The 24452-nt window shown below is 41.7% G+C and overlaps 1 protein-coding gene across 1 annotated transcript in view; it reads left to right on the top strand.

The window, feature by feature from the left end:
• Positions 1 to 4992: 4992 nt before the first annotated feature.
• Positions 4993 to 24452, top strand: part of KYNU (kynureninase) — a gene marked incomplete at its 5' end in the record, with an annotated part of 83760 nt that continues 64300 nt past the window's right edge. Inside the window, one exon of the mRNA XM_015423324.1 lies at positions 4993 to 5139. Within this exon, the coding sequence (XP_015278810.1) occupies positions 4993 to 5139 (147 nt within the window). The remainder of the gene's footprint in view (positions 5140 to 24452) is intronic.

Genomic DNA, 24452 nt, shown 5'->3' with positions numbered 1-24452 from the left:
AATAAGGAACCAACTTCAGCCTCCTAACGACCACCCTGTTAGATGTTAAGAATCTCTTGGGCAAGAGGTAGCTGTAAAAAGAGGATGGGCAGATAACCGCCTGGTCTCAGTCCCCCCCCCCCCAAATTCATGTCTGTCTGGTTTTCTATATAGTACTTTATCATTAACTTTCCCTTTTATTAATTTGTTCATATTTTAAAACACTGAGTTTAACTGTAATTTTGTACACTTTTTTTAAAAAACATGCTTTGTAAATATTGTTGCACGCCCCGCGTTTCCAATGCAATATAAAAACTGAATCATTTAAAGGAAAGAATACATGCATATATACATACACAGGGGAACGTTCGCTGCTGTCTATATATTCCTTAAAGTACACTTCTGCTAAGCATATATTCATAAACATCAGTATGTATTTGTTCTATATAAAACTTTCTCAAAAATTCTATAAAGGCAATGTGTTGTTTCTTTTATTACCACAGCAACAGTTAAGTGTCTTCCTGGAGGACGATGCCATTTACATCATTATAAGTTTGCATTACCTTCCTTTCTTGCTTGACATGAAGAAGTTTTTTTTTTTTAACTTCTCAGTAGAACTGTTGATGACCTTTTGTTCTTAAAAAAATCAGGAAATAAGAACCTACTCCAAAGTCTTTGATGGGTATTCAGAGATCATTAAGGTAACAGAAGTTACTTTCAGATCAGCAAACCTTATCCCATCTCTTTGCAGCAGCATGACTAATTTCATTTTGAGTTTCCACAGCTTAATTGATCCCTTGGTGGTTGAGTGTTTTACATGATCCTTTGCTAAAATGAGGTAAGGAAGAGTGGAGGTAATAATGTCTTTAAAGGATCAGAAGTGGGGGGTTTTCCTTGTTAAAATTTCTCTACATTTAATGACTACAGGATTTCTGTACTTTCAGATTCTATGAATCCCATTGTTTTCACAATACAGATGCAGTAAAAATTTTAATAGCTTTCTCAGGGATATGGAGTTTGCCTGAAGAGTATGAACAGATAACTTTTAACTCTTATGAGTTTCACAAATTCAAAATGCCATATAAAAATATCACTAAACTGGTTTACTATGGCATTTTTTTTAATGTTTAAGTGTATGTGAGGGATGGCAAACTATCTGTGTGCTTAAGAGCAACATACTTAGATCTCCATATGGTTGAATGCCAGAAGATACACTCTCATTGGCATCCTTTAAGACAATCTGCAACATGTTTTCCAACATCCTGAAACTGGACATTCCTCAGTTTGACCTGAGAAATCAAAATGAGCTTTCTCAACAACAACAACAACAGTAGCAACTATATTTGTTATTTCCAAGGCACTTTTAAAGTGTTCAAAGTACTGCACAGAAATTCTCAGAAATCATTCACTTATTTCTATTTGTTTATTTAATTAATTGGCACCCTGTCCTTCTCCCCAGTGGGGACCCAAAGCCGCTATTCTCCTCTCCTCCATTTTATCCTCACAACAACCCTGTGAGATAGATTAGGCCAAGAGAGTGTGACTGGCCTAAGGTCACCCAGCGAGCTTTCATGGCATGAGTGGGGGTTTGAACCCAAATCAAATGTATTAAGAACAGTCATAAGACCAGCAAAATAAACCAAGATAGAACAACACAGAATCTACAACACAGAATCCTTACAACCTTAATTACTAAAATACCAAACCAGTCAATTCCGTCATTAATGGCTCGAGCTACAAGGAGTTTGAACCCAGGTTTCCCAGATACTAGTCCAACACTCTTAACCATTATACCTGCTTTTCTCCTGCAAATCAGGACTAAAGCAGCTTATAAACAAAAAGCAAAACAAAAAAATGTAGCACAGCAATAATACAGGAGAATCCCTCTATTACATATATTCCAGCCAGATATTTCAGATCAGTAAAATTCTACTATGCATAGAGTATCCAACTGCTCCTATGCAGTTTGGGCTTACCCAACTTCCTAAACCTATCGAGGATAGGCAAGATGCACAGCACCAGGTTGTGCGGCCACAGGGATATGACTTCCCTGACAAACAGCAGCACAGACAGCCCCAGATAGTAGTAAACCATGGCACCAGCCTTATAAAGTAGATCTTTATTATCCCCATGTTAAAGATTAGTGACGACTGGGGTTTAGTGACTGAAGACTGTGCATGATTTCACAAGTGAGGTGACATTTAAGCCATGGGTTTCTCATAGACTCTTCACCATTAAATGTACAGTGTTATTCTATGCAAAGTTACTCCATTCCAAGACCATTGCTTTTATTGGTTGGAGGAACACTTCATTAGGACTGCACTGTTATGGACAAAACTCACATAAGGTTAGTCTATATGCAGATGACTTGGTGGTTTTCCTAACAAAACCTGAAACATCATTATTGGAACTGCAGAAACTATTCGGGAATATACAACCTCTTACTGGTTTGAAGGTAAATCTGGAAAAATCACAAATCATCCCAATCAAAATAAACTCACCAACGAAACAAAGAATTCAATCGCATTTTAAGTACAAATGGACTTACTCCAAATGGAGATGTCTGGGAATTCAAATTCCTTCAGATCTAAAAGATTTAATACCCTGCAATTTTCAAGAGATCTCAAAGAATACCAAAGACCAAATGAAACAATGGGATGCATTGGGACTATCTTGGGTGATTACTTAGATTATGCACACATTCTATCAAGAAACTGTATCACTATCCCTCAATAAGTAACATTTGTATAAATTTGGTTCTGAATATACTTTCTCTTAATTGTAATATAAACCTTTTTCTTGTGTTAAATCTCTGTTCTTTTTTGGTATCCAGGTCACACAAAACCAGGGTTGTACCAAGGTAGGATAGAGTACTCCAGATGCTCTGTCTTGAAGCACCTCTGGGCTGGCTCATTGTACATAGCACAAAGCACTATCAGGCCAGTAAATAAACATTTCTTTGGCCGCTTTCACAGCTATGTTTGGTAGTGTGACAGGGTGGTGAGAAGTGCGTAGTAATCTTTAAATAATCCCCAAAGCAATACAGTACTGTCATTGTGAGGACAGTTACACTGGGCTGAGTGGGAGTTTTCTCGCCAAAAATATTCTGGTATCTGCTCCTGCCACCCCAACCTGTCACAAAGTAGTAAAGAGATATCTTAATATAAAGATATTTGGGGTAGCTCACAATATCAAACTACTAAGGCAACAATGTAACAAAACTGTGTGTATGTTAAGTGCCATCAAATCACTTGTGACTTATAGCAACCCTATGAATGAGTGACACCCAGAACATCCCATTGTTAACAGCCTTGTTCAGGTCTTGCAAACTGAGGGCCCTCATGGCTTCCTTGACTGAATCAATCCATCTCATGTTGGGTCTTCCTCTTTTTCTGCTACCTTCAGCTTTTCCTGGCAGTATTGTCTTTTCCAGTGATTTTCTCTTCTCATAGTGTGAACCAAAGTATGATAGCCTCGGTTTGATCATTTTAGCTTCTAGGGATAGTTCAGGCTTGATTTGATCTAGAATCCACTTATTAGCCTTTTGGGTCATCTATAGTATGAATTTATTATTACAGCGCATAGCCAGCAATATAAAACCATACCTGCAAACATTTATCATAGTCATCTACAGTATCTGTAAAGCTCTCTTCCAACACCACATTTCAACTGAATCATCTTCTCGTCAGCTTTCTTTATTGTCCAACTTCACACCCAAACTAGTAATAAGGAATACTATGGTATGAATTACCTTGATCACCAGCGACACATCCTTACACTTAAGGATCTTTCCTAACTCCTTCATGGCTTCCCTTCCCAGTCTCAATCTCCTTCTGATTTCTTGGTTGCAGTCTTCCTTTCGGTTGATGATGGAGCCAAGGAACAGAAAACCTTGAGCAATTTCAATTTCTTCGCTGTCAGCCTTAAAATCCTGTAATTCCCCAGTAGACATTACTTTTGTCTTCTTGATATTCAGCTGTAATCCTGCTGTGGCACTTTCTGCTTTAACCATCATCAGTAGATAGTCCGTTTTCATTATTTTCTGCCAGTAATATGGTGTCATCTGCATATTTCAAATGTTTAATGTTCTTTCCACTGATTTTCACCTCACATTCATCTAAATCTAATGCAGCTTTCCTCATGACATGTTCTGCATATAGATTCAAGAGACAGGGAGATAAAATACATCCTTGTTTGACAGCCTTTAAACATCAATAAAACAATTACATATTTTAATGTGTTTGCTTATTTAATAATGCATACCGTGCTTCCTCCATACATTCAAATTGGCTTACGTATGAACCACAATAAAATACAATATCATAACTCAAATAATGAAAACAGTCAACAGCATCACATGCATATATAGATAGATATAGATCAATGCATAGATATAGATATATAGACAGCATAATAATCAATAGCACATAAGAGGACTTGAGAGAGACTGTGGGTTCAGAGATGGGGGGGGAGAGAGAGAGAGAGAGAGAGTCAGTCCTTCAGATACGGATAAATCCAGACAACCACTATGTACTCATATGGTAGCAATATCTGAATATTTCACTTCCAAATGAACAATTTTAGACTGACAGATTGAATTTGCAATTGGTGTCATCAGCAGTACTAATCTGTGACAAAATTCTCATGGGAGGCTCACAGCAGACCAAGGATTCCCTGCCTCTATAGATGCTCTTTGCATTGGAATTAATTCCTTTTAATACAGCTCATTAAGGTGGTCTTTCAGTGTTGAGGCAAAGGAAAGGATGTAAAGAATCAAAGAGAACAGCCTTTCAAAAAGTCTCTGCCACCTTGAAGCTATGCTACTAATGATTATTCACCATTCAAAGGTTACCAGGGCTCTTACTTTTGTAGATTACTGCCATGTTAAGGATTCACTTCTGATCACTCACTGTAGTCAGCACAGCACATCATAAAAAATAGATTATGAGACAAGAAATGACAGTTTCGTTATTGCCTGGGTTGGTATAAAATGTGCGCTTTACTTTATTTCAGGGGGAGGAGACCTTGAGAATTGAAGATATCCTTGCTGTAATTGAGAAGGAAGGAGACTCTGTTGCTGTAATTCTGTTCAGTGGTGTGCAGTACTACACAGGGCAGCTGTTTGACATCCCCAGAATAACCAAGGCTGGACAAGAGAAGGTACAAGAGCTTCAATATTTCTTGGAACAATTTTTAAATAATTGTTTTCTCTCCCCTCTTCACATAAACATGTGTTTTAACTGTCAGGTCTCTGAAAATGAACCGAGGGAAAGTGTCACCAGCATGATTCCATTAGAAATCAAAAGGGAGTTTGATTTCCATATAGATCTTCTTTGATAGCACTTTATAATGCTTGATTGTCTGTTTTTAGAACGGTTTGTCAAGGCATGATATATGGTGAGGGTAGTGAGTGGGAAGTAGCAAGCTTGTCAAAACAGACAACAGGATAAATTGCACTCTTCTTCTGCCATTACTCCTGGCAGCCAAACTGGATCAGTAGAACCATAAAGGGGGGGGGGCACAACCCTGCATGAGAAAAGTAACCAGAAAGGTTGGAACAAAGGGGGGAAAGTAAAATATAACTATGCGCACAGTGTCGAAATGTGTTCGGTATTAGTTCTTGTATATGGAGAAATACGTACTTTTAAACCTGTATTTCTATAAATGGAAATTTGTCTTTACATGGGGATTAGGTATTTATATGCTGAACCACAGGATTGTTGTTTTTAAATGATACTTTAACACTTCTGAATGTATTATTAAATTGTATACAATACAATATTTTGTACATCAGCCAAACTGGATCAACTATTATGCTAAACCTGCTATAAGAATAGGGGCCCAGCCAAACGGAGGCCTCTGTTGTGCTGTAATTGTTATAAAACTACCAGAGAATGAGACTGTGACCCTGTGAAGTATCCTCCTCATTCTTCTGTCATCCCCTTACCTTTTACCTCAGGAGCCCAAACTTTTCCTGTCAGATATAAAAGAATGGCACCGATAGTGTGGTTTTAAATAAAATAAGAAGTAAGATTTATTCTTAAAAAAAAAAAGGTAGGGAAATGGGAAAATGGTTTTCAGAGGTTTTATATGGTCTAAACAGTTGGCAACCAGCCAGTTCCCAATATGAACAGTAATAACATTGTTGCAGGCTTCTTAAAAGTCAGGCAGGGATAATAAAGCCAATAAACCCTATAAGATATTTCCTTACAATAGGCAGGCAGTTGTAATGTTACATATCATATACTATGTAATGTATAACTCAAGGCTCCCCAGTTGTGCTGGAGATCTGTCTGTCCCTAAGACTTTCCCCTGGATACTAGAACTCCAGTCCTTCCCTGTGTGTGTGTTGGTGTTTCTCTTTTAAACAGAGGTCTGCCCTTTTGACTCTGGCAAAACCTCTCCACAGAGTCTTATCTGTCCCTCTACTCTGTGACACCCTGTCACTGTGCCACGGGCTGAGAGGTTTCCCTCAGAAGGAAGCCACCCAAAAGCCCCTTCTCAATGGCTGATTTCGCACTAGAGCTGCCTCGATGTTGCGCCGCTGTTTGCCCCAATACTATTGGTCAATTTCACACCCGAAGCTACGGGGCTGCATTTGACCCACGGCTTCGCCCAATTTCCTCCACAGTTTTGTGATCCTCAAAAAACAGGATCACGAAACTGCGGTGGAAATCGGGCGAAGCAAAATGCAGCCCCGCAGCTTCAAGTGTGAAATTGACCAATAGTATCGGGGCAAATGACGACGCAACATCGAGGCAGCTCTAGTGCGAAATCAGCCAATAACTCTCTCCCAGAACTGAGCTCTTCCAATTGTCTCTCTCCCTTCCAACTGTCTCTCTCCCGACTCCTCTTCTTCCCTCCTGGATGCATTCCGTTGTCATGGAAGTGGCTCACCAATCAGAGAGAGCCTCTCCCAATGCCGACACTCAGACCGGTTTTACTTAGTCCATCACAGACCCACCTGGCAATACATCTTTTTTTTTTTTAACACAGTGGCTCTTCTGTTATCCCAAGGCATAGTAACAATATCCATGAGAAATTTTAAAATGCCCTTATATAACACGAGGACTAGAATAGAAATCATGGCATTAGCTTGACAGAACAAGGGGATCCTCATTTTCTCTGCTTTAGTGTCTGTTACATATCCAAATTAAATCCAGATTATGAAATCCAAACAATGGTTGCGGTCACACGGAGCATTAGGCACGCTAAAGGGATGGAAGATAGGTGGATTTTCCGGGCGTGATCTCACTGCCACATCTGGGAAGCGTCGAGCTCCCGTGATGAGCCTGAGGCTTCCCGCAGAAGATGTGCAGTAAAAAACTAGTACCTCGGAGGTACTAGTTTCCTGAAACTGCAGGGCAAGGGCAGGCATCTGATCGCATTTCCGATGGTAATTCCGGCGCCCGCCCATGTCCCCTCGGAAAAAGGTTTTTTTCCCCCCAAAGTCTCCACGGATACGCAAAAGCACCCAAGGCAGCATGCACACATTTGAGTTTTTTTAAAAAAACCAACCCCGTTTGCCTCGCGCCCCATTTCTTTGCCACGCCGCAGGACTGTGGAGTGATCGGCACCTACCCCCACCACAGGACCTCCACGGGATCTCCATCGGTAGGTCTGCTCAAGCAACCATGCAGTTTTTAGCCCTGTGGTTAACAGCCACGTTTCCCCCCCCCATTTTCCTGCCCGGGTGACCGGGACCATTGATGACCTTATAAATTTAGCTTGTTATTCCTGTTTGCATTTGTTAAAAAATCTTCATTATGTTGTATGCTAATTTGCAGTTCAACCTAGGCCTTATATGTATGGACTGGTAAATTCCATTTCATTGTATTGCTGGCCCACCCTCTCTGCTCCAGCAATAATTGCCACTGCAGGTCACCTTCTCCCTCTCTGCCCTTCCTACTTCCTGCAGGGGACCTGCAGTGAGTCCAGGTCCCAGCATCTGAGGAAGTGTGAATGTACATGAAAATTCATACCTTGAATAAAACTTTGTTGGACTTAAAGGTGCCAGTGGACTCAAACTTTTTTTTTACATATCTCTGTACATTTTGTGTGAATGCTAGAAAAGGAAGGAGTATCTGACGGAAGAGTTGTGAGCCAAAAGACTACTGCACAGGGTACTGCCTGTATCCTTTAATCCAGTAAGTAAAGATCTTGAAGCTTCGCTATCACTTTACATGTGAGCTCATCTGGTACCATCTGACCGGTTCACTCCCTTCAGTTCCAAAAACAGTGTATGAAATGGTATCTAAATTGATTGCATTCTCACTTCTTAAGTGCTGTTGAATGTATCTTGCCAGACCTAACTAGTACTTTATCATGACCCTTTCAAGGAATACCCAAGTGATCACATAATCTAAGGATCCATGCTTGCCGTTGCTCCTAAAATCACTCTTGTAGTTCTCTGGAGGGGATTTGTAGTGCAATGCTAGCCATCTCAGGGACAAAAGGCATTTCATCTACAAGGCAAAAAAACTTCAAGAATTGTGCAGTCTGTGCCCTCCCCCCACTTTCTTCTGAACTACATAAATGTCAACTATTGTTTAGAACTGAGTATATGCTGTTTATCTGTCATCATACAGCATAGTTTCTCTCTATGTCTAGTACTGCTCATACAGCTATTGCCTTAAGCAGAAATTAGATATGGCATAGTTCTGTTTCTCAATAGTCTGACCCTATGCACATTCACTAAGAAGTAAGTTCCACTTATTTTAATTGACCTTACTCTAAATTAATTTTTTGGCTTGCTTGTTTGCTTGAATAACTTTCTCAATGATTAAGATAGACTTCAAAACATCTAGGTGGTTCACATTGAGATCAAGTGTGAAGCTGAACCGTAAATAAAATAACTTAGGGTTCCTTGCTTGTCATATCTTCTTGAGTTAGAAAAAAGAAGACATTGGATTTATACCCCACCCTTCACTACTCAGAGCGGCTTTCAATCCCTTTCCCTTTCCCTGCCCCTCAACAGACAGCCTGTGAGGTAGGTGGGGCTGAGAGAGCTCTCTCAAGAAGGAGCAGAGTAAATTATGTAAATAAATGCATATTTTCAATACTTTACTGAATGTGCTAGTGGAAGGAGTTCATGAAGATCTTCTCTGTCTTCTCCTTTACCCATCCCCATTGCCCACTGAAAACCTGTTGTTGAGGGTTGGGAGACCCACATTAACAAATTGCAGATGAGGGGATCTCACACAGGAGGACTGGGGGGGAATGCCTCCCCCTAGCTCTTGCACAAGCATAGTAAACTCAGCTCCAAGCTTGTTGTTCTTGCACAACAGCAAGGGAGGCAATTTTACCCAGTTCCCCCCTCTAACTGCAGCCCTCTCTCCCTCCATGGCACATGGTACTTCATTCATGAAGCAGTTTTCAGGGAATGCAGTGGACAGCTGCAGAAAGGGGATGCTGCAAAAGACATTGTTGTGGATATGCCTTCCACTTGTGCATCCTTAAGATTCATCTCAGTATATTCAGATGGCAAAACTTTTTGGTTCAGAATCAAGGTTTTTGTCACAGTTTGTACACAGCCCTTTTATACCAGATAAAATAAATATTTTTTTGTAATGGAAATCTCATTATGCCAGTTCTGTACAGCACCGGGGTATGAAAGTACAGGATACAGCAGGCTTACAGTCTGAGACTGGATCTGGTCAATGCCAGGAGAGCAGACTGGGAACTCTGTATGCAAATTTAACTTCTGTGTTGGAAAAAGATGGGATAAAATATAATGAATCAATGAATACTAGCATTCTAGTGCTTGGACTACTACACACTGTGTTAATGATAGAGGCCTACCATCTTTTGTCTATCCAGACTTTGAAAGAAATGCTGAATTTTGGAGGTTCCATTTCATAAGTTCACTAGGGTTCAAAAGACATATCTGAGGCATTTGCATTCTTGAAAGACTAATGAACTACAGTCTTAAAATCCATCATTGCATCATGTCTTTTACAGTGACTGGGGAATGGGTGGTGAGACTGTGACATCATCATTCCACACATATTTCAAAGAAAACATTCAGCACAGGGAAAGGACTCTGTATGAAGAAACTTTTATGTTATTTATTTACTTCATTTACACCATGCCTTTCTCCTGAGTGATGAACAAAAGCTGCTAACCTCAGTCTCCTCTCCTCTATTCTATCCTCACAATAACCCTGTGAGGTAGGTGTGATGAACAGTAAATGGTTATTGCTGTAACTTGGTCTGAAAACTTTGAGTGATAGGAGATTGAAATGGAATTCTTCAGTTGTGGATGGCAGTTAAGAAGAACAATTAAGAACTAAGAGTTGACTGAGAAGGCAAGTGAAGGGAGTGAGAGGATGAAGGAGGATCCCCATTCAAGCCTGACAGAAATAGCTCCTAGAAAAGGGGAGTGATCCCCATCTAGTCTGAGGAAAATAGCTCCTGAAGAAGGGGGGGTGGCATCTGGCGCCCGCCCATGTCCCCTTGCAAATAAAGTTTTTTTTTTCCAAGTCTCTGTGGATGCGCACACGCACCCAACGGAGCACGCACATTTGTCGTGTACAGGAAAAAAGACAACTGGTTTGCCGCGCCGCATGCTTCTTTGTTGCGCGCCGGCTTGTCCTGTGATCAGCACCTCTCCCTTCCCACAGAACCTCCACGGTACCTCCACAGGACCTCCACGGGAGGTCTGATCGAGTAACCGTGCGGTAGTTTTCCCCGGGGCAAACACCCACACTTCCCCCCCGCAGTTTCCTGCCCGTGTGACCGGGGCCAGTAAATGGTTATTGCTGTAATTTGGTCTGAAAACTTTGAGTGATAGGGGATTCAAATGGAATTCTTCAGTTGTGAGTGGCAGTTAAGAAGAACAATTAAGAACTAAGAGTTGACTGGGAAGGCAAGTGAATGGAGTGAGAGGATGAAGGAGGATCCCCATTCAAGCCTGACAAAAATAGCTCCTAGAAAAGGGGAGTGATCTCCATCTAGTATGAGGAAAATAGCTCCTGAAGAAGGGGGATGATCTCAAGTAGTTAAGAAGGGAAATTGGAACTTGTTTGAATGTTCCTGCCTTCACCCACTTTAGTGTCTGTGATACCAAGAACCTTGTGCTTGTTTATGTAAGCAGAGACTTCTAATAAATCTCTCTCCTCAAGTTTTTAAAGACCTGTCTGAATAACAGAAACAGCTACTTGTTTGTGACAAATTATCTGGTGTTTATTTTTATACAAAGTTACCTCATTCCTGTTGCCTGTTCACCTAATAAGTCACCTGTTTACTACCTGACCATTGTTGGAATATGCAAGGTCTATGAAGAAGATCTGAAGGATCACCTTACAGGGGGACAGCTGAAGGACTGGTAATTAGAACAGCTAGATTAGGGACTGCTCACCTGGAGAAGGTAATGGCAACCCACTCCAGTATGTTTGCCAAGAAAACCCCATGGACGGTATCAAAAGGCTAAAAGATATGACGCTGGAAGATGAGTCCCTCAGGTCGGAAGGTGTCCAATATGCTACTGAGGAAGAGCAGAGGGCAAGTACAAGTAATTCCAGAAAGAGTGAAGCGGCTGGGCCAAAGCCGAAAGGACGCAGAGTGGAGATTTGAACCTGGGTCTCTGAGATCCTAGTATGACATTCTATCTGCTAAACAACACCTTACAAAAGGGACTAATATAGGGCCAATTTCCATTATATTTTCATGGTGCCAGTGCATACTGATGTGTCAAACTGGCTTTGTGAAGGCACTGACATGTTCAGATTGCCCTGTTCCAGCTCACCTTATCTGAACAATTAATGGGGTTCTGCAAGACCAGTTCAACCCAGCTGAATCCATGGGAACTGCATTTATTTGGACTTCGGCACATTGAAAAGGATCGAATGAATCAGCACATAGTTTATAAGGAGATAAGAGGCATTTCTCTGTTTCATCAGGCATTAGCTCAGTCAGTAGCTGCCTTTCTCCCTGCTCAATGGCATGTACTGCTGCAGTACAACACCTTACAAAAGGGACTAATATAGGGCCAATTTCCATTATATTTTCATGGTGCCAGTGCATACTGATGTGTCAAACTGGCTTTGTGAAGACACTGACGTGTTCAGATTGCCCTGTTCCAGCTCACCTTATCTGAACAATTAATGGGGTTCTGCAAGACCAGTTCAACCCAGCTGAATCCATGGGAATTGCATTTATTTGGACCTCAGCACATTGAAAAGGATCAAATGATTCAGCACATAGTTTATAAGGAGATAAGAGGCATTTCTCTGTTTCATCAGGCATTAGCTCAGTAGCTGCCTTTCTCCCTGTTCAATGGCATGTACTGCTGCAGCATTTTGCCTTCTGTCAGGAGGGCAGGTGAGTTCCTGGTGATGCTGACAGTATTCTTATTCAGCTCAGGAATTTAACAGGAGACAGACAGAGTACTGAGTACATCACCTCCATGAGGTAATTCATTTTCTGCGACTCAGCCATAGGGAATATACTAAAAAGACAGTCTCTATGGACAGATCTCGGGGATTCTTTTTAACCTCAGGAATGGGGCAGAACAATTGTCTATTAAGTTTTCTTATCAAGAGACTCACAGAATTAGAAATAATATATTGGAAATACTTTATCCAGTTAGCGAAGCTTCAAAAAATGAAGTGAAGGATGAAGAGAGTCACACCAGACACTCTACCATGGTTTAATAAGTGAATGGCCCTGTAAATATTTTGTTTTCTACTCCTTTGGTGTGTTTTAAAAATTTTGTTTTGTAAACATTGATAGCTTTATGACAAAATGTGGAATATAAATCTCTATATAAATATAAGTCTATCTATTAAGAAAGGCAGTGCTTAAATGTTCTAGACAATGTAGGTTGCTAATCAATTATCTCATAAGTAACTCGGTCCCAATAAAGAAAATTTAAAAATCATTATCATCTTCAAAAAAAAAAAGATTTAATAATAAAATCAGAACAAAATCCCTTTGAATTTCAGTTCAGGTCACAAATAAATTGTAAGTATTCTAAGCTGTCCCTGCCCCTTTCCTTCTCCTTAAATTTACCTTCCAGCAGTACAAAAGGGTGAGTTTAGGGTTGCCAACCTCCAGGTGGTGCTGGAGATCTCCTGGACTTACAACTGATTTCCAGGTGACAGAGATCAGTTCTCCTGGACAAACTGGCGGTTTTGGAAAGTGAACTCTATGGCATATGCCCCATTGAAGTCCCTCCCCTACCTTCCTCGGACTCCACAGCCTAAATCTCTAGGTTTTTCCTAACCTGGAGCTGGCAACCCTAGGTGATCTGCAATTTGGGCCTTCACTAGGCCCAGAACCTTCAACAGTAGGATATTGCTACTACAAAGATCCCTGGGAATTATTAAAGCCCAGATGCCCTGAAGCAACAATTTCCTGAAAACCCTGGGTGGGAGCTTCCTGTTGATAAGGCTTTCAGGCCTAATGAATTTCTACGGCATGTGGGATTGCATCTCTGGGTTGGGAAATTCCTGGAGATTTAGGGGAGGAGCCTGGAGAGGGTGGGGCTTGGAGAGGGGAGGGATCTCAGTGGAATATAATGCCATGAAGTTAGCCCTCCAAAGCACCCATTTTCTTTTCCCATTGGAACTGATCTGGATAGTCTGGAGATCATTTGTAATTCTGGCAGATCTCCATGTCAACATCCATGTGTTCTATAAGTCTGGCTGTAGATCATATCAATCTGTTTGACAGGAGCTGACAGCTCAGAGTGTCAGTAGAGCTGGCTCCAACTGGTTCTGTCTGGTTCAGAGAGGAGCTAATTAACAGTGACTCAGCATTGGGTCCTGATTGAACAATGCTTGTATATATGTGATGCTGTACAATGTACCTTCCTTCCTGATGGAAACCTGGTGTCTGCGTGAGCATTTTGTCATTCTGTGCAATATATTGCTGGAGGCTCGTGTAAATAAATTGTATATAGTTTTACACCAAGCCTATAAGACTTACGTCTTCTTTGATACTCTCACACCACTCGCAACCTGCAGTGGGCTAGCACCGCGCAAACCTTGACACTCCAGGCCCTACCTGGAGGTGAAATACAGAAATCGCCTTAAGCCATGATAAGGTTCATATAACATTTCAATAGTAAAATATTAAAGTCTCTCAAAAAACCATCCACAAAATCTTCATAGAGAATTCCTTCAACATTCTGGCACTTCAAATCTGATTTCGGGGGGGGGGATGGTGGCTGAGCTTCCAGCTGGCTGCATTCCTTCCAGCTCCTTCTATCCCCACAGAAAATTAGAGCTCTGCTTACAGAAAATACAGCCTTGAATAATTATCAATGCCAGGTATGGGAAGAACTGAAGTAAAGAAAGGTGCCAAAAATCCTCCTTACAGACCTCCTAAAAAGAGTAATATTGACATAGAACTCTCAGATGACTCAGACCTGGAGGCTTCTCTGTTAGAGGAAAGAGCAGTGGTGGGGAGTAAAGTGAACAGACTTTGATATTGCAAGCCCTAACAGAAGGAATAAAATTAAGAATGATATAAAGTCACGGAGTGGAGAGGTTGGACAATTAAAAAAGGAATTTGGATTGCTCAAACAAACAATTGAGCCAATAAATAAGAAATTAGACGAGCTTACTGCAGCCTTGAAAATGACAGAGAGGACAGCTGAATCAGCACATCAGGTGGCAAAAAAGAATGCAGAAGACATCAAAGAATTTAAGGAGTTTGAGATATGGGCTAAGAATAAGATTATACTCCAGGAAACAAAACTGAGAGAAAAGAAGGTTAAACTCTGTGGAGTATCTGTAAACTTTGGTGAAAAAGAAAATTTCACTGCAGGTTTAAACAAATGGCTGACTCAGATTCTTCTAGGAGCAGGAGAAGCAGTGTCTTCTGAAGGGATCATCAACTCTGCCTTCTGGCTAAATAGTCTCAAAAAGGCTCCTGAAAACGCTTCCCCTCATATTATCATTGAATTTAAACAGCTACAGATGAAAAATAAACTTTTTGCAATCACAAGAGACAAGCAAGGACTGAGTCTGGAGGACACGATTGTATATCTGTTTCCTGACATTCCAGCAGAGGAAATTAATGCAAGAAGACGTCTCAGGGAAGCAGCGAAAACCGTCAAATAAAAAGGAATTCAGTACAGATGGCTGTCCCTGGGACATTTAGTCATCAATGTGGAAAATAAAACATTCACAGCTTTTAATGAGATTACAGAGGAAAATTTAGTAGATGCAGTAACTAAATTATGGAATGGAAGATAGTATGTTTGGTAGAGTGGTAGAAAGTAATTCATAGTAGCAGAGTGGTAGAAAGTAATTCATAAAATTAGAGTTAGTATGTTATATAGAGTATATAGAGTAAGTTAGAGTTAATAGATAGGATAAGTGGGAATTATAATAAAGGAAAATAGACAACAGGAATTGTTAAACCAACAGCATAGCAAGGAGGGGAAAGGTGTGACCCCCCAAGACCCCCGAACAGAGGGTGGAGGGTTTCCTTCTGTTGCAGAGGCTTCTCTGCAGCACCTAGTTTCAGCAGCAACCCTGTTCAACCTTCCTTTCTAGGTTTGGAAGAAGATACATTATAAGTATAAAATAAGTGTGTATGGAGGGAATCCAGCTAAAGAAGAAAAGAATTCAGGATTATGCTATTAAAGTAGTAGTGTAAAGGCTGGGTCAGTGTTGCGTATGTACTATCCCTGCAATGACCTGTATTTCAGAACCATGTGACAGGTGTATGGCAGTGATGATATAGTTACCTACCACAGCCAGTCTCAAAAGTAACATAGCAGTAAGGTGAACCTAACTAATGTATGTTTGGGTGCAGTGATAATACCTTAAGTCTGAAGAGTTGAGCTGTTTGCACTTTAATTCAGAACATTGTATTGTAATATTAATACTTATAATGGCAACAGTGTTGTATTAATGATTAAACTGTTGGATAATTTGAAATACCAAGAAAAGAAAAAAAAAGAAGAAGAAGAAAAGAAGTCTTAGTTAAATTAAGGAAGAATCTAATAATGTCTAGATTATGAAACAGAGGAAGTTGTACGGTGGTCGGGTTAAGCGGGTAAAGAAAGGGAAAGATAACGAGGATGGAGATTATTTATATGCTTTCAATGTTTAATTTCTAGAAAGATGAGAATATAAGGAAAATGAAGTGTTAAGATATGTATAAAATATATGGATACATGTACACTCAATAAAATAATAATATTTTTTTTTATTTCGAATGAAGACTCATATCAGCTATAGCTTTGACTTTGTAAACGGCTTTGTTTCGTAATTGATGGTTGTTTATTGTTGCTTTACCTTAAATTTTGGTATTTGTATTTTCACCGCTTTGCTATTATCTAAATTACCTGCTTTGATTATATTTTGTGTGAAGCTGCATAGTTATTTTGTCCTGGCTTATGTTGATTTCTGTATTTACCTTTTTCATGATACTCTTTTGGTTGCATCCAGGGGTGCTTTCTAGGGCTGCTTTCTAGGGCTGCTTCTTTAAAACTAAAATTTATTTTCAGCTCCTTTCATGGCACCCAAAATCTGTAACATGTAACATTTTTCAGAACAATGGGGCTTTTTCAAAAACAGGTGCATTATCTGTTCAGAGATATGCTTGCCAAGTCCAGCTTTTAATGATTGGCTGGTTTTTAAACAATGTCTTCTGTAACTAACATTTTAATTATATATCAATGTTCCTCTAAATTACTAAACAGAATAATTTCTCTTTAACTATAGGCGCACAAATACTTAAAACTCTTATTAATAAATTTACTTCTTTAACTCATTAGAACACATGGGGAGGCGTTCTCTTTCAAACAGTTCAAAACAGAAGCAGCTTTTCTTCTGCGAGACACGCTGCTCATCAACAACATTTTTAGCAGACAGAGAGAACTATAGTCTCCCAACACATTCTTTCTCGTCTGGTGGGGCCGACTTTCTTAGCATGGGGGAGGAAGGGTTTATTTTGTTTAAAATGAGGCTTGCCTTTACTTCCTTAAAAATCCATTATTAATAAAATCATTATTAATAAATGATAGGCCAGTGGGCTTGCCCCACAAAGGAAAAAGGAAACACTACCTGCAAACACACACTATTTGGGTCTAAGTTTCTTATGAATTTCCAAGCCATTGACATTAGCCCTGGGGATATCAATGTCAGCCAAGCAAAATTAGCCATAATATATTAAGCCCTCTGGATCTGGCCTACAGATCTGTCATGTTGGGAAAAAAATCCTGTTCTTATGCTTAGAAATGCAAATATAAAATACATGTATGTGTATTTTTTATATATTGTAGCATAAGATCATTTTATTACAAGCTTCACCAAGGGCACTTTCACATCTCCCTATATTATAAAAGCCTTTTGAAGGTGGCACTCTCCAGAACATTTGACATGGTCAAGAATTGGTGCCCTGGAGTGACACTCATAGGGCATCTGTCTCCACTGGCTGCGTTGCTGCCTCCCTTGCCATGGTCCCGCCCATAGAGGCGGCACCCGGCATCTCGGCCTCACTCTCCTTGCAGTGGCTGGATGGGACAAATGCTCTGGCAGCTGGGAACTGGAGCTTGATCATGCCGCCACCGCCGCCGTCCTTGCCCCAGCGTAAGTCACCAGCCAGCCTGTGTGTGGCCTGATGATGGATGGGACAGGTGCTCCGGGGGGGGCTCAGCCCGAGCCTGCCACCGTCATCCGAGCCTGGCCACAGGTGGCCGGCCGGGCATCCACCAAAGCGGATCAGCAGGGAAAGGCCACCAACGGCCCCTGCATCAACTCTCCCTGCTCACCTGCCCAACAGGGATGGGCCTCTGGAGGCCCCCACACCAGCTTTCCCTGCTCGCTCACCGAGCCGCTTTGGTGGGGACAGACCACCAGAGGTGCCTGCACCATCTCTCCCCACTCACCCACCGAGCAGGATGGGGGGAAGGACTCCAGAGGCACCTGCACCACATCTCCCTGCTCACCCACCAAGCCGGATGGGGGGAAGCCCTCTGTGTCACCTCTCCTTGTTCACCCACCGAGCGGGATGGGTGGAGGCCTATGGAGGCCCCCGCACCATCTGTCCCCGCTCGCCCACTGAGCCACCTGGGTGGGGAAAGGTCTCTGGAGGCCCCCGCACCAACTTCCCCCCTTGCCTGCTGAGCTGCCCAGGCAGGGAAAGCCTTCCGGAGGCCCCCGCCCAGGGGAGTGGACAAGGCCTGGTGCCCTGGCCCACTGGGGCCTCCGCCACTGGTGGGGTTCGAGGAGGGGCCATGGCCAGGCGTCCTGGCCTCACCGCAATCTCGAATGGTGGGGGAAGACATGAGGGGAGCCACCAACCGCCGCCCTGCCTAGCACTTGTTGTCTTTGTTGCCACTGTGGGCCTTCTTCCTAGTATGTGAAATAATGCAGTTTCAATCCCCTTCTGCAACCGTTTGCAAGTGGATTTTGCCATTTCACACAGTAAAAGCCAGATGCAAAGTGCATTGAAAGTGAATTGAAAGTGTATTATTTAGTGAGTGTGAAAGCACCCCAAGATCAGCAGAGGCAAAATAATGGCTTGGAGTCAGTCAGATTTTCAACTAGATCTCTCATTTCTCATCTTTAATACAGGCCCTACAAGGCTTTGGTGCATGCAAGCCCATGATCTCTAGCATAGCCTTTTGGCCCCCTGACTCCCATTTTCACCAGTGGAAAAGCTGGTTGGATCCAAATCAATCTGAAACATACATTTTCAGGTTGTTTCCATAATGCAGTGAAGTTGTTCCACAAATGGTATGTGTGTTTTAAGGGCCCTCAAATAACTTCCAATTTATGGTGACCCTATGAATTAATGACCTCCAAAATGGCCTATCGTTAACAGCCTTGCCCAGGTCTTGCAAACTGAGGGCCATGGCATCCTTGATTGAGCCTTCCTCTTTTTCCTGCTGCCTTCAACTTCTCCTAGCATTATTGTCTTTTCCAGTGTTTCTTGTCTTCTCATGATATGATCAAAGTACAACAGCCTCAGTTTAGTCATTTTAGCTTCTAGGGAGAGTTCAGGCTTGATTTGAACTAGAACCCACCTGTTTGTCTTTTTGATGGTCCATGGTATCTGCAAAACTCTCTTTCCAACACCACATTTCAAATGAATCAACTTTCTTCTTGTCAGCTTCCTTTGTTGTCCAACTTCCACACACATCCATAGAAATAACAATACTAAGGCACAAATTATCTTGATCTTGGTCTCCAGTGACACATCCTTACACTTAAGGATCTAACTCCTTCATGGCTGTCCTTCCCAGTCTCGATCTCCTTCTGACTTCTTGGGGCAGTCTCCCTTTCACCTGATGACGTAGCCAAGGAATAGAAAATCTTGAACAATTTGAATTTCTTCATCGTTACCCTTAAAGTTGTTTAATTCCCTGTACTCCTGCTGTGGCACTTTCTGCTTTAACCTTCATCAGGAGACATTTCAGGTCTTCACTATTTTTGGCCATTAATGTGGTATATCTCAAATTGTTAATACTCCTTCCACCAATTTTCGCTCCACTTTCATCCAAGTCAAATCCAGTTTTCCTTACACTATGTTTTTTATTTATTTATTTTTATTTATTTAATTTTATTTATACCCCGCCCTCCCCGCATGCGGGCTCAGGGCGGCTTACAACATACGGGTGCAATGCGGCACCATCGTTCCACAATATGGCACACAGTGCGATAAAAACACAATAAAACAATTAAGAACAGTTAGGTAATACCATAAGGTATTACAAACCTCAAAATTTCACCCAAATGAAAAAGCTATCTCTATGTTACGTGCCTGTACTTGACTTTTTTAAAAAGTTGCTTAGAATCACTGTTAATATTTATGAATAAGTATAGGGCCCTGGGCACGTGTGGCAGGGTATGGCATGCACAGCATGGAAGCACAGAGAAGACTTGGCAGTGGGTGTAGCTCCATCCAGGGTTAATGAATACTCCACACTCTGAAACATGTAGCTTTCTTGTTAACAACTTGCTCAGAAATCTGCTAGGTTTATTTATTTGATATGGTTAAAGTGTTGTGGATGGTTTTTTGACATTGGGTAACTCACTCACGACCCCCAACAGCTATATTCAAACAGAAGGAAGGGGGAAAACACTTAGATGAGTCATGATATAATTTAACAGTTAAAACACTCCTGATGTCATCAGAAGAAAGTACATGGAAATACTGCATTATACAGAAGTGTTTTAGGGATGAAAGCTACATTTGGAAAGAAGTCTAGACCATGGTGTCTCCATTAGAGCTTATCAGCTGATTTGTGTCTTGATATCTAAATCACACTTTTATCATTGGCACATGATAGAAATACTGAAAAGGACAGTAAGTTTTTACTGCATCCTTTCTTTATTAGTATTCATGAACTGAAGCAAGGTAATGGTGTTATAATGTATGAAATCTCTTTGTCAACTGAGCTTTTCATAAGTGCCTGATAGAATTGCAGGGCTGTTCTAAGAAGAATTATATCTTAAATTCATTGAAGCAAAAGGGTTTAGAAGGGGGTAACTCTGTTTAGGATTGCTCTGTTAAATATCTGTTACAGACAGCAAAATGCTTGGCTATTATGGTGTTTGGGTGGTTTCAGAAGACCAACTGAATTGCAAAACCTAAATATGCATTAATATATTCACAGCTATGCAACATTTCTTTGTCTTTCTCATTTCTTAACACATCTCCAATCTCAGCTTTTTCATTCAGAGGAGAGATGGGACAGCTTCTGCCTTAGGGGAAGGGAGAACATAGAGTCTTGCTGGATCAGTGATCTATTTAGTCTAGCATCCTATCTCATACAATGGCCAACTAGTTGTCCTTGAGGGCCAACAACAGGGCATAGAGGCCAAGAATTTATCCCAGTGGTGACTCCTAGTACCGGTATTTAGAACTTTGATGCCACTAAACATGAAGGTTTCTTGTAGTCACCCATGCTAGTAGCCTTGGATGAAGCCACTGTTTGATCACTTCCCAGTTTTAAAAATAAAAATATGGCTGTTTGGTGGGGTGATGCCAGCTGTCTTATGGGCTACTTAGTGATTTCGTAACTGGCAAACACCCTGAGGCATCTTACCATAGGGAGATCTAACCAAACCAAGAATTTTTTGGTTGTCTGTTCCAGGTGTTTGGGGAGGGAACTCTTTTGGTACTAGTCATCAGTGCCTGAACCCTCATGCTATCCTGGGTTGGGCAAATAGCTTTAATAGGCAGCACATTTTGTGACAGTGTTGGTGTACAGGCAAGGAAAAGTTAAGAGCTGTTGGATTACTCGTGGAGCCAGGGTGGGACTGCTATATATTCGGTATACCAGTAGTAGGGTAGTCTCTTAAGGTGCTCGCACTACTTGAGAGTGCTTGAGTTACCAGCTACAGTTCAGTTTTTAAAAATGAACCTTAGGCCCCGGTCACACTGGGGGAAATAGGCACGGACAAAGTTTTTGAGCCGCATCAAAAGAGAAGCACGGCGGCGGGATCAGACAGATCCGCCCAGCTGCCGCACAGGTCCTCCCCAGCACGATCAGATGCCGGGAGGAAGCCACGGACCAGAGAACGAGGCAAGCCCGCTGCGCATGCGTGTGCATGCGCAGTTCGGCAGGACCTCGCATGCCGCGGGAGAGACGGGTGCGCCGGCAATCACATGTCTGCCCCTGCAGCGGATTTTTCGGTAAGTACGAATGTTTCGTAGGGGTTTTTTTGATCTGCATCTTCGGCCAGAAGAGACGGATCAGGGACGGGTGCGTGCCACTTCCCAGATGTTGCGGTGTGATCACGCCCGCTTGATGCACCCCCATTCCGTCCCTCTTGCGGATCAAAGCCTCCCGTGTGACCGGGGCCTTAGTTTAACCCAAGGATGGTGTCTGTGTTTGTCATTTGGAGGAGGGAAAGTGATATTCTTACTTTAGGAGCTGATAATCTTACTTTAGGTGCTGAGAATATGTCAGAACTCTTTAGATTGCTTTAGTATATCACTATGTTGGTTCTACACAATGTCTACACGTACATGATGGAATAGTCCTGACTCTGGAGACCATGAAAAATTTCTTTTTTAAGGAGGATTTTGACTCTGCCACTGGGTAACCCAGTGGCCCTGTTGTGGCCTGAACGTGACCTCCCCTCAGTTATGGCTTGTATGCATGTTGCCTTCATTAATTATTTGAGTATGGAGAGGAATACTTCAACTAGGAATGGGCAAAAATGGTGTGTGGTTTGTGGATAAACCACAAAATGAACCATGGACCTACATGAACAGATATAAGGTTCATGAGTCACTTAATGTTTAGAACTCTGCTTTCTGCTCCCTGCAAAAGTGGTGGGGAGCAGAAAGCAGGGTTTTAAATGGCTTGGAGCTTGGAGCCATTTAAACCAAAAAGATGAACAGTCGGTCCCATCGCTCAGCTATTCGGTTTAAATGGCTCGAGGCCATTTAAACCCTCTGGTTCTGCTCCCCGCAGATTGTTGATTTGTTAAATAAATTTGTCATATTGAGAACTTCAGAAATAGTAGTGTTACATTGTAACCTTGATTTATAGTTCATGATTATTGCATTCTGAGAGTTTGGGAACTTTATCTGTTACATTGTAACTCTGTAACTTTTGACTTTGTATTAAATACTTTTGGAGTTGGCTACAAGAAAACTTTGATAACTGAATACTTATTAAGAATATATACTCATTTGGTATTTCAAAATATTCATTTAAAGACATCCTGGCCTGGATAGCCCAGGCAAGCCTGATCTTGTCAGCTCTTGAAAGCTAAGCAGGGTTGGACTGTGGTTAGTATTTGGATGGAAGACTTCCTTGAAATACCAAGTTGGGAGGACAGAGACAGGCTTTATTCAGCCACCTCTCTGAATATCCTCCAGGTCCCCGTAAGAGTCAGTCATGTTAACCTCTGGTGACTTATGGGGATCAGGAGGATATTCAGAGAGGTGGCTGAATAAAGCCTGCCTCTGTCCTTCCAACTTGTTTCGTTCTTACCTTATTTTCTTGCCAATTTTGCGGTCAATTTCTTAAGTTCCCTTCTTATGCTGACATTTTCTGTCACAGTAAAGAGCTTTGCATGCAGACAATTTCACTATTAAATATTAAATAAAGTAAATTAGGCTTGAAAAACCACCTCAAGCTATTTCCCCTTCTAGACCTTTAGTATGTATATATATCAGAATGGTAACACAATGTGGCCAGATGTCATTAGGTGGATGTGTCTCATGAGTTCTCTAGAAGCCTAGATTTGAAGACCTCAGTAATCCTTTTGTTTTCACTACTTGACTGGAAAAACAGGAGTGCTGCCAATCATCAGGGAAGTTGTTAGGCTACTTGATAAGAGATATATTGATACTATCAACCATGGTAAACTTCTGCTGTGGAGGAACTACCACTAAGCTCCTTGGCTTTTTGACCAGTGGGTCCCATAAGGTTATATCTTGTCCCCTGTGCTCTTTACCATCTACTTGAAACTGCTGGGTGAGATTATCCAGAGACTTGGGCTGGGTTGTCACCAGTATGCAGATGGCATTCAGCTCTATCTCGTGCTTCCACTGATCCAAAGAAAGTTGTAAAAACCTTGAACTGGTTCCTGGAGGCTGTTTTTGAGTGGATATGTGCTATTAAACTGAAGCTTAATCAACAAGACAGAAGTGTTACTGGTGAGCAGAAGGTCTAATCTGAGATTTAAGGTGTCATCCATTCTGGATGTATTTATACTCCCCTTGAAAAACAGGTCCATAGTCTGGGGGGTGTTACCACCAGTGGCCTGCCTCATTGTTGAAAAATTAGCTATGAGGCAGAGGAGGCCAGAGGGGTACCAGGGAGTGCACACCTGTTTATACCAAGGTCTGGTACAGTAGGAAGACTTCAAATTTGAAGAGTAAATTAAAAAGTTTTAATTGAAGAATGTCCCTAATTACAAGCACACTATGCATTCAAGAAAGAGAAAGCAATTCAGAAGTAAGAAAGCAGAGGTGATGATAGTGAATAAGAAGGGTCAGTTACAGGGGCTATATTACCTGTGCAGACATGCAGAGATCCTTGAAGAGAATAGTGTCAATGGACAGTATTATGTGCTATGGAAAGGAGTCCCAAAGGGGAGACTTTGGGGGTATACTTGAAAAGTGGGCAACCTCAGAGTTGCACAGCTTGATGGCCATGTTCTTGGATGGATATAGACATTGGAACACAATGAGGACCAATGGGAGACCTTTAGGGGCTTGTCTCAGGTGAAGACAAAAGATTACCTGGACCAGTGAGGGGTCCCAGAGGGTGTAACACCAGGATAAGCAAAACCTAGGATTGTCTTGGAGGATTGCCTTGTACAACCTGAAATTGAAACCCTTTTGCAGAGCTTTTGGCTAGCTCTGTGTTTCAGGCCAAGAGTGCCTTCCTTGGCCTGACTTTGTGGGTCTCTGGTTCAGGTCAGAAGTGGGGTGCCCCGCTATTTAGGGCTAACCATGAGTAAGGTAGTGCTTCTGGGCTACAAGGGGTACTCTTCGACCCAAAGCTACTGCTGGATCAGTAGGCGGCAGCTGTGACCTGCTTCA

The sequence above is a fragment of the Gekko japonicus genome, unplaced genomic scaffold (genome assembly GCF_001447785.1).
Source record: "Gekko japonicus isolate JY-2015 unplaced genomic scaffold, Gekko_japonicus_V1.1 scaffold1381, whole genome shotgun sequence".
NCBI classification, from domain to species: domain Eukaryota; kingdom Metazoa; phylum Chordata; class Lepidosauria; order Squamata; family Gekkonidae; genus Gekko; species Gekko japonicus.
This window is presented reverse-complemented; position numbering and strand designations above follow the sequence as displayed.